The sequence below is a fragment of the Schistocerca nitens genome, chromosome 2 (genome assembly GCF_023898315.1).
Source record: "Schistocerca nitens isolate TAMUIC-IGC-003100 chromosome 2, iqSchNite1.1, whole genome shotgun sequence".
NCBI lineage: Eukaryota > Metazoa > Arthropoda > Insecta > Orthoptera > Acrididae > Schistocerca > Schistocerca nitens.
In genome coordinates, this window is record NC_064615.1 from 403,585,936 (window position 1) to 403,603,226 (window position 17,291).

The 17,291-nt window shown below is 41.7% G+C and overlaps 1 protein-coding gene across 1 annotated transcript in view; it reads right to left on the minus strand.

Annotated features, from left to right (window-relative positions):
* LOC126234425 (uncharacterized) overlaps nucleotides 1-15,867 on the minus strand; it is a 39,375-nt gene extending 23,508 nt beyond the window's left edge. Inside the window, exon 1 of the mRNA XM_049943118.1 lies at nucleotides 15,086-15,867. Coding sequence (XP_049799075.1) covers nucleotides 15,086-15,852 — 767 coding nt within the window. The 5' untranslated portion in view covers nucleotides 15,853-15,867. The remainder of the gene's footprint in view (nucleotides 1-15,085) is intronic.
* Between the last annotated feature and the right edge of the window lie 1,424 nt (nucleotides 15,868-17,291).

A 17,291-nucleotide genomic window follows, 5' to 3' on the forward strand; every position in this document is an offset into this window, starting at 1 on the left:
AATTTTTTCTTAGTGTAAGACAATAATACAGTGAGCATCTTAGGTCTGTGCTTACTTCCTCATTGGTAAATATATGACTAGGACCTGAATACCATTCTTTATATTGCTGAAAAGATCGCTTTTATTTAAATTGTCTGCAATAATGGTAATGATAATGAATTATTTTTAACGAAGCATTGAAAGTTGTCTGTTATGTTTGCACGCTTGCCACCTTGCGTAGATTCGGTTTTTGCTTTTCGTTTACTCAGGAGTAGCTTTTGCTGTTATCTCTGAACCCACTGGTCGACTTTCTCTGTGACGTATACTACGGTAGTTTCCCTGCTGATGATTTTTAGGGCAAGTATGGCCTGAGTTGATAGGGAGCTACGGTGCGCAGGTGCTGAGCATATTTTGCGAGTTTGGAACGAGAATGAAGCTTGTTCGTCCGTTATGTTGTGTTCGGAACTGTGTTAGTGAGAAGGCGTACTTATCTTAACAGTTCTAAAGATGTGCTGCTGAAAGTGACTGCATTTAAACATGCCGAGAGAGAGAGAGAGAGCAATATATAAATCACCAACTGGTTTGTATTTGTATAGTGATTAAGTTAATTGTATACCTCCTCTCATGGAACTTCTCTGAAGAAATGTGTGACGAGCTTTGTTGACATGTCGAGATTTCTCAGGCCCAGATATTGAATGCCATGGCATAGTGGTATTCGCGGTTACGATTCAGTGGCGCAGGCTTCGTTCTGTTTATGAGCTACATTTCATTCGCCATCGAGTGTAGCGTGTACATATTTCATTCGCCAAATAGGTTTTTCATATTTCATGCTTTTCAAACAGACGTTAAAGAACTGTGTTTTGGGTGACTGTGCTGATTGTAGCGCGTATTCAAGTACCCTTTATCGGTTTGACATTAAAAAACTTTGTATTCTTGAGGTGCAATAGTAAGTATGAAGTCAATGGAAATGTAATATCTTTATTTGAAATTGGTTACTTTCATAAACTTCTTCAACTTAGTGCCAATTTTGCAAGACAGTAGAAGCGAGCAACCCCTTGCACAAAACTTCGTGCAAAAGTATCTCAAATTAATATTCTCGTCCCTAATCCGACCAGCACCACTTCTGTTCATAGTAAGTATTCAGACGCGATCCACACTTTGCATTAGTAAATTATTTTCAGATCAGAGAAGGTAAGCCGCCAGGAGATCTTCGCCATGGGACCTGTTCCGGCATTTTGATTACGTGTTTTGTGATATGTGATATTACTAGGTCGCCACAACGTAGTATAACAATCTTGTACATGAATGCGTGAGTTTCAGTCCGTATCTTCCTAATCTGGCGAAAACTAAATGTTATTGAGGGGATTCAACTGCAGTTCAGTAAGGAGAAAGTTCAACAATGGACAGTAATGACGTATTTCAGATATTAAACGAGAATATGTTCCATAGTGCTACAGAAGTATGCGTATCTGAAGAACCGTAACTGAAGACAGATTGCGTTTTATTAATTTATTTGAGCCTCATTCACTTTGAAAGAGGGGCAATTCTTATGAGAAATTTAGTGACCACTGAGTGTTGCAAGCACGAAAACAAGCAAATAACTTCAGAAAAACGATACATTATGCTCTTTGAAAGGGAAAAATAGACAAGAGTTAATATCGAGTACAAAGTTGAAAAAGTTAGTTTCCGGAAAAAATGAGGCAGAGACGGAAAGTGATTCGGCCCGCTGGCCCATTGTTCGTGTGCGGGTTAACCGTCTCTGGTGTTGTGTTTTTACACGTTCGTTGAGAATTACGCATCTGTAGATGACAGACTGTAAACATAGGTAGTTCCAATACCCAGTAGTTTTATATGCACCACAATGTCAAAATAGTCTTATTATCACGTGTTCCATGTTCAGTGAAGGATGAATACGATGTACATATCCCATTCCAAGTGCCAAAATTTGATTGCGACTTCGACTAAACTGAAGTATTATTCCGAACAGAAAGAAAGTTGACAACAATAAACAAGGTCTGGGAAAGAGCTTCTTCCGGCTAATTTCTAACCACTACAGACGAGCCTTTTGCTGAAAATATATGATTTTAGGGAGATCTGTCGGGATACTACTTCGTCGAGGAACCGGGAAATGTGGCAAACCAGTGTGTGCGTTGCTGAGGCTACCTAAACGCACTCCCTTGAGGAGGACAATCAGAGCTACAGTTCCAAGTACTGAGCATGTTGCATAATCATTCTCGTTATCTAACAGCCGCCGTCGTTGGGAGACTTCGTCTTATCTGGTACAGATAGGTGACTCCGAAATACAGATGATTAGGAGGCTTTCCCTTCATAATGTACTGTGAAACAATTGCCTCAACAAACGTGCTTTTCCTTCGATGTCGGTGATGTCAATGTTTCCATCAATCTCACATGTAACTTAATCGTAGATTTTCAACACCACTTGCTTTGATAACTGACGTTGGTCATGATTGATTCTGCTCATAATGACTAAGCAATAAGTATTTATTGCTTTCCACACTCATTGTTACATTTTTAGACGTGAAAATATTCTTACTGAATTTACAGATGTCGTACATCAGTAGAAAATAACTATATAAATTCCATTTTTATCTCACCTTGGCTTAATACTGGCTCAAATGGCTCTGAGCACTATGGGACTCAACTGCTGAGGTCATTAGTCCCCTAGAACTTAGAACTAGTTAAACCTAACTAACCTAAGGACATCACAAACATCCATGCCCGAGGCAGGATTCGAACCTGCGACCGCAGCGGTCTTGCGGTTCCAGGCTGCAGCGCCTTTAACCGCACGGCTTAATACTGTTTTATATCTACTTCTTATAGCATTTCTTCTGAATATGTAATATCTTTATGACTTTTCGGTTGAGTTCATATAGAAATAGTTTAATTATTTGGGAAATCTTCGCCCATTGCAGTGTCCGCCGTTACGATGGCTATAATCCGTTCATCATAAGAATAAACCTGATGTAAACATTGCACTATGTATTCTTCCGCGTTTGCTCGAACCTCATTCGATTTCCGTTTCACGTGGAACTGCAGCCAAGCTGTCTCGAGTGCTGTCAAGTACGATAATACGGGTACGTTTTGTGTTGTGCGTTACGCGTACAACTTGGACGACACTGGCCGGTCCTCTGGTACAGCTAGCCTGCAGTGACGTGACCAGGTGCAGTTCACACGTAAAAAGAGACGAGAAAAGGAGCAATACAGCTTAGAACGTCATTTAATTTTTAAGCAGAATGAAATACTACACTGCAAATCTCCCACAATACGCTCTTTAGACGACCAGACGAACACTTCAACACATTATCGTTTTTAGATAACGTACCATTGTAATTAAAAACAAGAATGACGAAAATGCCTGCCTTAACGTCAGGCTAACTTTTCTGCATAAGCTGTGTGTAACGTAAGATAGTATTGAAGGATTTAACCGTATAGTTAAATATTCAAGCCACTGAAGGTATTATTTACTATCATCTGGTACTCTCTCAGCTCCTTCCTTATCCGAATCCGAGAAATATATTTCAATTCTGAAAGTGTCACCAGCTACGTTGATAACGAGCCTATCAACGACAGAATCCACGATGCCAACCAGGAGCAGCAGTTCCTCTTCTTTTAAGACCAGCCGTTCTATATTCCGCCAACACTGACGTGTGAAAATGCTCAGTGCGTTAGTTCAGTACGTCTGGCAGCTTAACGGTCTTTTTGCTTCTCGGGCCAAATCCCGCAGCTTGGCTCCAGATCAGTTCTGTTGGGTTCATATTGCAATGGTGCAGTTGTTGTTGTTGTGGTCTTCAGTCCTGAGACTGGTTTGATGCAGCTCTCCATGCTACTCTATCCTGTGCAAGCTTCTTCATCTCCCAGTACCTACTGCAACCTACATCCTTCTGAATCTGCTTAGTGTATTCATCTCTTGGTCTCCCCCTACGATTTTTACCCTCCACGCTGCTCTCCAATACTAAATTGGTGATCCCTTGATGCCTCAGAACATGTCCTACCAACCGATCCCTTCTTCTGGTCAAGTTGTGCCACAAACTCCTCTTCTCCCCAATCCTATTCAGTACCTCCTCATTAGTTATGTGATCTACCCATCTAATCTTCAGCATTCTTCTGTAGCACCACATTTCGAAAGCTTCTATTCTCTTCTTCTCCAAACTATTTACCGTCCATGTTTCACTTCCATACATGGCTACACTCCATACAAATACTTTCAGAAAAGACTTCCTGACACTTAAATCTATACTCGATGTTAACAAATTTCTCTTCTTCAGAAACGCTTTCCTTGCCATTGCCAGTCTACATTTTATATCCTCTCTACTTCGACCATCATCAGTTATTTTGCTCCCCAAATACCAAAACTCCTTTACTACTTTAAGTGTCTCATTTCCTAATCTAATACCCCCAACATCACCCGACTTAATTCGACTACATTCCAATATCCTCGTTTTGCTTTTGTTGATGTTCATCTTATATCCTCCCTTCAAGACACTGTCCATTCCGTTCAACTGCTCTTCCAAGTCCTTTGCTGTCTCTGACAGAATTACAATGTCATCGGCGAACCTCAAAGTTTTTATTTCTTCTCCATGGATTTTAATACCTACTCCGAATTTTTCTTTTGTTTCCTTTACTGCTTGCTCAATATACAGATTGAATAACATCGGGGAGAGGCTACAACCCTGTCTTACTCCCTTCCCAACCACTGCTTCCCTTTCATGTCCCTCGACTCTTATAACTGCCATCTGGTTTCTGTACAAATTGTAAATAGGCTTTCGCTCCCTGTATTTTACCCCTGCCACCTTTAGAATTTGAAAGAGAGTATTCCAGTCAACATTGTCAAAAGCTTTCTCTAAGTCTACAAATGCTAGAAAGGTAGGTTTGCCTTTCCTTAATCTTTCTTCTAAGATAAGTCGTAAGGTCAGTATTGCCTCACGTCTTCTAGTATTTCTACGGAATCCAAACTGATCTTCCCCGAGGTCGGCTTCTACTAGTTTTTCCATTCGTCTGTAAAGAATTCGTGTTAGTATTTTGCAGCTGTGGCTTATTAAATTGATTGTTCGGTAACTCTCACATCCGTGAACACCTGCTTTCTTTGGGATTGGAATTATTATATTCTTCTTGAAGTCTGAGGGTATTTCGCCTGTTTCATACATCTTGCTCACCAGATGGTAGAGTTTTGTCAGGACTGGCTCTCCCAAGGCCGTCAGTAGTTCCAATGAATGTTGTCTACTCCGGGGGCCTTGTTTCGACTCAGGTCTTTCAGTGCTCTGTCAAACTCTTCACGCAGTATCGTATCTCCCATTTCATCTTCATCTACATCCTCTTCCATTTCCATAATATTGTCCTCAAGTACATCGCCCTTGTATAGACCCTCTATATACTCCTTCCACCTTTCTGCCTTCCCTTCTTTGCTTAGAACTGGGTTGCCATCTGAGCTCTTGATATTCATACAAGTGGTTCTCTTCTCTCCAAAGGTCTCTTTAATTTTCCTGTAGGCAGTATCGATCTTACCCCTAGTGAGACAAGCCTCTGCATCCTTACATTTGTCCTCTAGCCATCCCTGCTTAGCCATTTTCTCCTTTCATCAATTAAATTCAATATTTATTCTGTTACCCAAGGATTTCTACTAGCTCTCGTCTTTTTACCTACTTGATCCTCTGCTGCCTTCACTACTTCATCCCTCAAAGCTACCCATTCTTCTTCTACTGTATTTCTTTCCCCCAGTCCGATCAATTGTTCCCTTATGCTCTCCCTGAAACTCTGTACAACCTTTGGTTCTTTCAGTTTATCCAGGTCCCATCTCCTTAAATTCCCACCTTTTTGCAGTTTCTTCAGTTTTAATCTACAGGTCATAACCAATAGATTGTGGTCAGAGTCCACATCTGCCCCTGGAAATGTCTTACAATTTAAAACCTGGTTCCTAAATCTCTGTCTTACCATTATATAATCTATCTGATACCTTTTAGTATCTCCAGGGTTCTTCCATGTATACAACCTTCTATCATGATTCTTAAACCAAGTGTTAGCTATGATTAAGTTGTGCTCTGTGCAAAATTCTACCAGGCGGCTTCCTCTTTCATTTCTTAGCCCCAATCCATATTCACCTACTACGTTTCCTTCTCTCCCTTTTCCTACACTCGAATTCCAGTCACCCATGACTATTAAATTTTCGTCTCCCTTCACTATCTGAATAATTTCTTTTATTTCATCATACATTTCTTCAATTTCTTCGTCATCTGCAGAGCTAGTTGGCATATAAACTTGTACTACTGTAGTAGGTGTGGGCTTCGTATCTATCTTGGCCACAATAATGCGTTCACTAAGCTGTTTGTAGTAGCTTACCCGCGTTTCTATTTTCCTATTCATTATTAAACCTACTCCTGCATTACCCCTATTTGACTTTGTGTTTATAACCCTGTGGTCACCTGACCAGAAGTCGTGTTCCTCCTGCCACCGAACTTCACTAATTCCCACTATATCTAACTTTAACCTATCCATTTCCCTTTTCAAATTTTCTAACCTACCTGCCCGATTAAGGGATCCGACATTCCACGCTCCGATCCGTAGAACGCCAGTTTTCTTTCTCCTGATAACGACATCCTCTTGAGTAGTCCCCGCCCGGAGATCCGAATGGGGGACTAGTTTACCTCCGGAATATTTTACCCAAGAGGACGCCATCATCATTTAATCATACAGTAAAGCTGCATGCCGTCGGGAAAAATTACGGCCGTAGTTTCCCCTTGCTTTCAGCCGTTCGCAGTACCAGCACAGCAAGGCCGTCGATGCTGTGAAAATGATTGTTTTTCATGTTTCTACGATACTTTTCTACCACTGTGGTATAAAATGATGAACATAATCCAAATAAAGAGGATTTGGTTTTTCATTTTTGCCTTAAAAAATAAATTGTTATGTTTGCTTAATTTAAACAACTTTATGAACAGTCTTTCATAGAAAATCGATAATTAAGAATTTGCATTTGAAACAAGAATGTCGCATCCAGTAAGAAATTAGAAACTAGAAGACGTGCACTATTCATAAAAATGATGATGATGAGTTTTATAATTACCAGATGTAGGTATTTCAAATTGAACGAAAAAAATGATGCCAATGATATATGAACCCATGCTCGAAAAACCGTCTACAGTTCACATTCCATTACGCAACCTATTGCGCTACATGATAAATGTAGTGTTTGTATTTAAGAACAGCCTATTTTTCGGCACTTTTTAAACGTGTTCCACGCGAGTGTTTCACTACGGAACAGAAAGCAGTCAGCCATTTTCGTACTACGCATCAACTGCGCGACAATCGGGGCACAACGCTGCAGAGGCTCTGACTGTACACGATTTTTGAAATGAAAACTACGTAGCTAAAGCGTGATTAAGAAAAACATTTGAATCTCTTAAAGTTTCATTTAACGTAACTTAGTAATAAGATATCTAATACACGAGTACGACCTACTTCCAAGAGCGTAACAACACCAGCATACGTGTGCTACGGCTTCTGACCAATCATCGTGTTTGTGTTTGTTGACATCAGGTTTATTCTTATGATGAACGGATTATAGTTCCAGTCTGTCAGGGTAGAGTTTCGCCTTTCCCATTGGTGGAACGTTGAGAGAGCACGGAGTGTTTAAAACTAACAGTTACTTCACGGTAGTAGTTCAAATAGCTCTGAGCGCTATGAGACTTAGCTTCTGAGGTCATCAGTCCCCTAGAACTTAGAACTACTTAAACCTAACTAACCTAAGGACATCACACACATCCATGCCCGAGGCAGGATTCTAACCTGCGACCGTAGCGGTCGCGCGGTTCCAGACTGAAGCGCCTAGAACCGCTCGGCCACTCCGGCCGGCGCGGTTGTAGTAATGCTTATACATCGAATGTTGGCGTTTCTCAGTCGACGAGTTAACTTGTTCGACGTTTCATTTAACACAGGCTACCATTTCGATAAATGTGGGTGTGAAATATACAAATTATGAAAGATTTTTTCTCTTTAGGGGGACCTATTTTCGTAACAATATGTGGATGCTCAGGACGAATTGAGACAGAAAGCAAGTGATGTTGCGATTGGAGTTTTTTTTTCTTTTCTTCTGGAGAGGAAGCAATCCAAACGTTAGGTTGGAAGAGAAATTTGCAAAAAAAAAAAAAAAAACAGTCGTTTATGTTTGGGTTTCATAGGAAGGGAGTGTCCGGAACGAAGAGCGCCGCACCTCTCGGACTACTGTTCCTAAGGTGCCACAGCTTCCGTACTGGAAACAGCTGTGAATGGATGATTGAAACCTGTCGAGGCTTGCTTCTCCACCGTGTTTCCACTTTGACGCCGCCCTTGCAGCGACCTTGAGCGTTTCTCTCATGTTCCAGGATAAATTATTATTTTGTTTTTGATTCTTGATCTTGAGGGGTGTGCCTATGATGTTCGCTAATATGCGTAAAATGCTTCTCTCTTTGATAGTCTTTTATGTCAATTTGCGATTGTAGTTTAAGGTTAGTATTGCGAAATTTAGTTTTTTATATTATCTAGACTAAACGAGACTTTAGCAGACAAGTAAACCCGTAGTATTTGAGGTCCCCGCCGTTTTTTAGAAACGTTTTAGCTTGAATATTCCAGTTCCACAGACTTTCAAAAGAAAACATTACAACAGAAAAAATCGATCCTTGAGTGGTTTGATACGCTTCTTGGAGAGTCACTTACGTAAAGCCAAACAGTACAAACCTCCCAGCTCAGCACGAAAGTCAGACACAAAATGATCAAAAACTCAAGAGAAAGTAATACAAAGGGTGTAAAGCTTTTTCTACGTTTGTACAAAGATACAAGGAAACAAGTTTCCGACTTCTCTTTAATGATTGGTTCATAAAATGCAATGCAAATGAAACTACAAGAAGTGAGCCTACTTACGTAATTTCAGTTATTTATGTTCCATGGCGTCCACATTAGGTGCAAAGTAAACTTAGATGAAAATATGTAGAATAAGAAAATACGTTTGAAGTGTTCATTACCGAGTCTCTTGTAAAGACTGCTTAGCAAATGCGCATATAGACAACAAGCTTATATAATGTAAGGCCAGGCAAGTGAAATCATCCACGTGGAAAGCCTATTACTCTTAGCGATAGACAAAGTTATCGCAGATGTACGTTAATGTAGTGCTAAAAGGCATTGCATGGGTGGACTGATGGAGGTAAGACAGGTAACTTACTTATTTTAAAGTCTCCGTGTGACAAATTTAGTGCTCTCTCGTACATCGTAGGTTAGTCAAGAAAGTACTAAGTGAAAGCGCAATTAAAAGTAGAATCGATATGTGTGTATTTGGAAATATGTTGCACTCTCAAAGGAAATAATTTGTCGCTGACAGAAGATATACTTCAATAGTTGTGTATTGCTTTTGGAGGATTTGAATGAACCTTGCCTTCAAAGAGGTATGTTGTAATACATTTCCAGTGTCTTGTCCTCATCATGAAAATAATCTAAATTATATCGCGAATGACACTTTTGCAAATCTTATTGTGCTTGGGTGATACTTCCCAAAAAAATACAACTTTGTTATCCAATCTTCATTTGTAAAAATTGTCGTGCACCTTAAACTGATTTGTAAATTAAAAACAATTTGTTAATGTAAGGACTTTCATTAGAATCTGCTATTAAGAAAAGTCAGCTTACTTCACAAGGAACTTAATCTGCACAGATAGGTATTTAATTGCGCCGTAGTGAATTTCTCTTTAAAAAGTTTTGTGACGACAATTGAGGGATTAAGGCGCTCGTCAACAAAGGTGGCCGACTGACTTCGGAAGCACTATAGTCCGATCTACGAACGATGGCGTTTCGCGCATGTCGAGGCACGCGATTGTTGGCGATTCCAGGTGACAGGAGCGGTACGCGCGTGTTCGTCCTTTGTGCTTAAAGAAAGCGTATTATAGTAACACAGCAGTTACCTGATCAAGACGTCTCAGACAGACAGATGAGTTCCGATCGCAGCTACGTTATGTGCTTTCAAAAATGTTATCACGGACCTAACCTCACAGTTGGTGGGGGAGAGTGTCACAGTTGCCAGTTTCAGCCACTTCAGCAGCGGTACTACGAGAGAGCGGGAAGTAGTAACTCTTGCATACGATGGTCACTTCCTGCTTATCTGATATGCACAGTTATCACGCACGGACTACTGTCTAAGTGGTGAGGAGGGGGGGGGGGGGGAGACGTAGTTTCTGAGTGGCAATGTGACTTTCCCAGTGCAAAATTTTACTTTAGTCCCAATGAGGTCCAGAGACAGCAAATTTTCTGAATGAGAATAATTTGCAGCATTGGCTGTGATTAGCTGATCTAAAATATCCGTTTATTTATGACTTTATACTATGCACTGTGCAGCCAATTTCAACTTCCTGAAATGTGTACAGATGTGACATAGTTAAAAGACAAAAGTAAGGAGAACATTAGTTATTACGTCGAAACAACATAAACTATATAAAGATATGAAACTTCCTAGCAGATTAAAACTGTGTGCCGGACCGAGACTCGAACTGGGGACATTTACTTTTCGCGGGCAAGTGCTCTACAACTGAGCTACCCAAGCACGACTCACGCCCCGTCCTCACAACTTTACTTCTGCCAATACCTCGTCTCCTACCTTCCAAACTTTATAGAAGCTCTCCTGCGAACCTTGCAGAACTACCACTACTGAAAGAAAGGAAATTGCGGAGACATCGCTTAGCCACAGCCTGAAGGATGTTTCCAGGATGAGATTTTCACTCTGCAGTGGAGTGTGCGCTGATATGAAACTTCCTGGCAGATTAAAACTGTGTGCCGGACCGAGACTAAAATGGTTCAAATGGCTCTGAGCACTATGGGACTCAACTGCTGAGGTCATTAGTCCCCTAGAACTTAGAACTAGTTAAACCTAACTAACCTAAGGACAACACAAACATCCATGCCCGAGGCAGGATTCGAACCTGCGACCGTAGCGGTCTCGCGGTTCCAGACTGCAGCGCCTTTAACCGCACGGCCACTTCGGCCGGCAGGACCGAGACTCCTGCAAGGTTCGCAGGAGAGCTTCTGTAAAGTTTGGAAGGTAGGAGAGTGCAGAGTGAAAACCCCATTCTTCTATATAAAGATAGTTTTACTTAAATACCAGATGTAACATAGTTTAAACGCAAATATAAAACAGCAACTATGTTACGTCTGGCACGTATTCTAGGCGCTTAAAATGGCTACACGGAAGAAATGGTGCAAAAGCGGAAAAAAAATAAAATGATATTTTAATCCAATTTACGACAGCCTGCGCGACATACTGTTGTCATTCTGTAAGTTTTGTTGTACCAACGAATTATTTGAGCATTCTGTTTAATTTATCGATTCCAAAATTGAGAAATATTCTACTTCTCTAAAGTTACAAAGACGCTGTTTTAGGGGCCGTGTAAGGCTGCCATATCCACAGGGATGACAAGTTCTCCGAGAAGACGGACATAATATGCTGTGCATTCGTGGGAAAGAAAGTGCTTTCGCTGTCTTGTAACAGTGGCAAGTTAACGCGCGAGAGAGATTACCGTTACGTTTCTACCAGACCCAAGGTCAAGTCAAATCCAACTTCTTCGTGTCCTTGTGCCAACCAAAAAATTAAATATTTTCATTAGTTCATAGAACAATGTAAAATGATGTGTATGTAAGGAATAAAATGTGTGAGCAAAATCTAACAAACAGTGTCCACAAAAATCGCTATTTTCCGTAATATGACAGCCACGGAGGTTGAAAAAAACCAAGCAGAATTTTTGAACCAGTATATGTTTTGACGTAAAATTTGGATGTAGAAGGTTTGGTAAAGTTATCTTTAAGTCTCTCTCAAATTTTAGAGGAAATGTAAATTTTAAACTATAACACAGAAAAACTTAATAGATTCCTGTAGACAGATGGAAGGTAGCGTGTAGAAAATACAGTACTATATTGGTTATAGAAAATAATGACGAGATACCAGATTGCAGTACATTTAATGGAGTTTACGAGGATACAGCTTACTTAAGGTTCCACCGCAAAAATCTGAAGACCAATACTTAGTAAGATACGAAACTAAAATTAAGGTGAAATGTTCTAAGTTTAAATTTACGATAGGAGTAATTATAGAGGCATTACGATCCCAAATGGACAAGTTATTAGTAACTTATTATGCAGAGAGGGAGCTTTTTGAGAACAGAAGCAGGGGCGCCAGCGTTCTAGCAGCCGTTGTTTCGTTTCGCAGTCCTCTCCGGATGGAAATGAGGCTATATAAGAAATCGCAGAGTTGCCTCAGGGATCATTCGCTCCAAATCTTTCGCCAATGGTGTGTATTGCTGTCGGACGGTGTCGAGGTATGCGAGTAGAGTGCATTGTGATGTTATCCCCAACCAGAAATACGAACCTCCGATGATGGTGTACGGACATCTTTGAGTGGCATTGAGAAACCTAAAGATCGCGCGTTTATAGCACCGTTAAAAGCTGAAATATGAGCAAGTGGAATGAAGATTCCTAGTATCAGTTTCAGATTATTTTCTTGATATTCATCAAAATAATTTATAAGCCGTTGGTGCCGTGGTTCGAGCAATCCATTGTTAGGCAACACATCATCAAAACTCGTGGCATTTCGACTCAGCAGCCCCAAATATTGTCGTCTCAACAATGCGATATTGTCGAGCTGAATGAAAGGTGCTTTTCACGTAACCAATACGAATCAGACGCTAGTTGGCGACAGTCGAGTACGAAAATGTAGTGCAAGTGGACACAGAAAGGAGGAGCTATACAGAATTGTGTGACTGTCAAAAATGTGATAAAAGCAGGTAAGAAGCAGAAGTGCAATAAAAGGAATATATTAATTAAAGGATTAAGGGGGAGTAATGTAATGATAAATTGTGAAAGAAACGCATAGTATAGTGGTTAGGGTACACTCACAGGGTGAGAAATTACATTTGCATGAAACGATATATGATTAAAAATTCAATGAATTTCGTGGAAACTATTCAAGAATGACAACAAATGGAACCAAACTGGTGTTGTAAAGCCAATGACGAGTGTGAATACAAACTGAAATATAATCAGGTTGAAATTGGCTACTAAATTGTGATTTGCTTGTAAGAATTTATTAATTATTAACTATAGCCAAGGACATTATACACTGTAAGGAAAAAAGCCGACGCACCACGAAGGAATTCGCTCTGAGCACTATGGGACTTAACGTCCGAGGTCATCAGTCCCCTAGAACTTAGAACTACTTAAACCCAACTACCCGAAGGACATCACACACATTCATGCCCGTGGCAGGATTCGAACCTGCGACCGTAGCGTTCGCGCGGTTCCAGACTGAAGCGCCTAGAACCGCTCGGCCACTTCGGCCGGCACGAAGGAATTGTCCGAATGGAACGGAAATCGGTAAACTTGGTGTACATGTGCAGACAAATAAATGGCAACAATTTCAGAAAAAATTGGATGGTTTATTCAAGAGGAAGGGCTTCACAAACCGAGCAACTCAATAACGCGTTGGTCATTTCTGGCCCTTCTGCAAGCAATTATTCGGATTTTCAATGACTGATAGAGTTTTTGGATGTCTTCCAGGGGATATCGTGCCAAACTCTGTCCAACTGCCGCGTTAGATCTTCAAAATCTCGAGATGATTCGTGGGCCCTGCCCATGATGCTCCCAACATTCTCAACTGGGGAGAGATCAAGCGACCTTGCTGGCTAAGGTAGGGTTTCGTAAACATGAAGACAAGCAGTAGAAACTCTCGCCGTGCGCGAAAGAGCATTATCTAGCTGACATGTTAACTCAGGATTGCTGACCATGAAGGGTAAGAAAGCGGGACGACAGTCGGTTTGGTATACCCGGGTTGTCTGAAGTGTCTCCAGAAAGGTTTTCTGCCTGGAATCTCATTGACTGAAGTAGAAACGTCTTCAGTGGTGAATATCGTCGACGTACCGCTGCGCTGTAAGAGTGCCGCAGGTGACAACCAAAGGAGTCCTAATATGAAAGTAACCACAGACAGTCACTCCTGTTCTTCGATTCGCATTGCGGACAACAATAGGATTAGTATCCCACCACTGTCCGGGGGCCTCCAGACACGTATTCGCTGATCTTCGGGCTCAGTTCGAAGCAAGACTCATCACTGAAGACATTTATACTCCAGTCAATGACATTCCAGGCCGAAAAAGTGTCTAGAGATGCCTCAAACAGCGGTGGGATAGCAACCTGACTGTCGCCCCGTTTTGTTGCCCCTCATGGTAAGCTATCCTAGGTTAACATTTCAGCAAGATAATGCCCACTGCGCACGGCGAGAGTTTCGCCTGCTTGTCTTTGTGCTTGTCGAACTGTACCTTGGCCAGCAACGTCACTGGATCTCTCCCCAGTTGAGAACGTTTGAAGCTGATCGTGATTTTGACGACGTAACGCGCCAATTGGACATGATTTGGCACGACATCCCTAAGCTGGAGTCAGAAGTGGAATAACACGTTACTGACTTGCTCAGTTTGTGAAGATCTTCCTGGTGAAGAAATCATCCAATTTTTCTGAAATTGTAATTATTTGTTTATCTACAAAGGTACATCACATTTAATGATTTCCGTCCCATTCGGATAATTTCTTCTTGGTGCGTCGTTTTCTTTGCCTATAATATCTATGCGAGTAATATCTATGAAATGCGAACGTAAAATGTTGCCAACCACATTAAAAGATCGAAACATGAGGGTGAGATTCGTAATAGGCACACAGTCATAGCTGTATGTTTGTTCAGCTATATGTAACTTTTTCGCACCCAACTAAATAATTTTCAAAGGCCATGATTAAAATGGTTCAAATGGCTCTGACCACTATGGGACTAAGCGTCTGAGGTCGTCAGTCCCTTATTACTTAGAACTACATAAACCTAACGAACCTAAGTAAACCACATACATCCATGCCCGAGGCAGAATTCGGACCTGTGACCGTAGCGGTCGCGCGGTTAGTGACTGCTGCGCCAAGAAACCGCTCGGCCACACCGGCCGGCGCCATGATTAAATTTCCAACCACTAAATGAATGTTTTGAATACAACCACATGGCGGAAAGTGTTACAGGCCAGAAAAGAATGTTGTCTTTCTCACCATAACTTACTTGTCAGATGGCTTCAGTAGCTCGTAGACATCTTCCATGACTGGGTTAACGAAACGGTGTAGATCCTCATTGTGAGCCGTGCCTGGAGCGAATCGAGGTATGAGGTCCAGTAGAACATGTGTAACACGGCGGCTTTCGGCCTGTGCGTCGTAGTGGCTGAAGCCCCGCTCCTTCCTGTAGAAGGACTCCTCCAGAAGCAGGGGGTGGGTGTCAGCGAGTCGCCGTCCCTCGCGCACCTCGTACACGAGGGAGGCCGCGTGGAACCGAGCCACCGCCTTCAGCACGCACTTGCAGTGCTCTAAGTCCAGCGGTTCCTTGGAGTCCAGCACGCCAAAGCCCGCCAACGCGAGGTCCTCCAGCACCAGTAAATCTGGCCGCAAGTAGTAACACTGGGGGACGGTGCCCAAGTACGTAGACGACTCGTGGTCGGAGCAGCGCAGGTGTTTCTGCACGTCGCGCTGAAGTTCGCTGTAGAACAGTACCTCCTTCTGATACGTCACACCGGACGCTGCGAATTTCCTCCTATAGTCGTCATCTACAGGCACCGCCTTGATGAAGAACTGTAGCTCGGTGCTCTCGGTGTCTCGGTTTTCCTTATCTCCCAGTAATACCGATACACGCAGCTTCAGGTGATCGCCCATGAGCCCCTTCATCTGAGAGCTCAGTGGAGTCATTGTAAATGACATCAGTTCGAAATCGTCACGCTGCAACTGCTTCTTGACGATCTTGCGGCATTCGTCTCGAGAGAGTGCTGATGTGGCGCTCATGCTGACGGTGCACTCAGCGTCAGTACTTGCAAGTGACTGGCTACATAAAGAGATAGGCCACTAGTACTTAAACTGTATCTCAACTTCCCTATCTTAACTACAGTATACGCAAGGGAAAGGCTGTCGGAGGTTTCCTCACTGCAGTCGCTATCTATGACGCAATGGTCAGACAGCCGTAAATCAACATATCTTTTCTTTTCCTGCTGCAAGGTCACACGCTGCTCATAACGTGGGAAATTATTTTGAGGGATGCGTTTATATCTCGTCAAATCTAAACAACAGTTAACTAGTTTGTGATACGTAGCGTGTAGCTTTTATCGCGGCAGATAACTTTAAAGGGTCGCTTAATTAACACTGTTCCAGACCTTTTATTCTCAGTGCCGCTTTTCCATTTGATTGACTAGTTCCAGATGCAAGACAAGTGCTTGAAGACTAAACGCAGATAAAAAAAATTGGTACATGTATCTTGGGAGATCACGTCGGAAAGCATCGACATCACGTCGACGAGTTGAACTCGAAAAAAATTCGTGTCATGATATTATTAGTATTATATCGTTAAGGCATATTCAGATCCACGTCCCGTCATAATTCTTCAATTCAGTTGTTCTCTTAATTTTACCGTAACTATTTCCTCCTCCTTTCTCTGTGTTACTTTTTCCTCTGCTGTGACAAACTAAACCTATTTTCTTTTCTTTCATCCTTCGAATAGTTATCGTCTGTAACACTTTGTTTCACAACAATTTAGTCTGTATTTTTATCTTATTTTTTCAAAATGGCCTGTTGAATCTGCTTTCTTACTGACATCGACTGCTAAAGATCTTTAAACATCTGTTTGGTTAATCTATTGAGGAAGTGGGTACGATATTCCCGACGGGGAGATTGGAATAAAAGGAAAGTAAAATCTACCCAAGGGTTGTTTTGAAGACCACAGTGCTTTATTAGGTATGGTCCTATTAGAATTGGTATGCTTTTACCTTCCTCTGACTCACCCAGCCAGTTTTAGGGTGACCGACAGTTTAACTCGGCTCTCAAACCACCAATCAGTAGGAGAGGAAACGTGAACTTCTCCCGCAGGGCTAGTCAGAAGACTTATTAGAAATGGGCGATCTTCGTCAAATGATCGAGCGCTCAGATTTTATGTATAGCTTCGGTAAACGACCATTGGAAGATATGTGCAATTCTAGCCCAAAATTTTCAATACTTTATTCACTGTTCAACAATTTTGCCAAGTTTTACACCTTTACAAAAATTACTCACTGAAATGCAGCAAGTCAAACTGAGCCAATGCTGTTGCCGGACCATTATGCCACCCCTGACTTAACAGGCTCATATTCACAAAATATTGAAATTTGGGCGCCAGAAATTTGTTTACTTTCTTTAGTCGCTTAGCAAAGCTGCGTAAAAAATACGAACAAAATCTGAGACATTCGAAAAAGAAA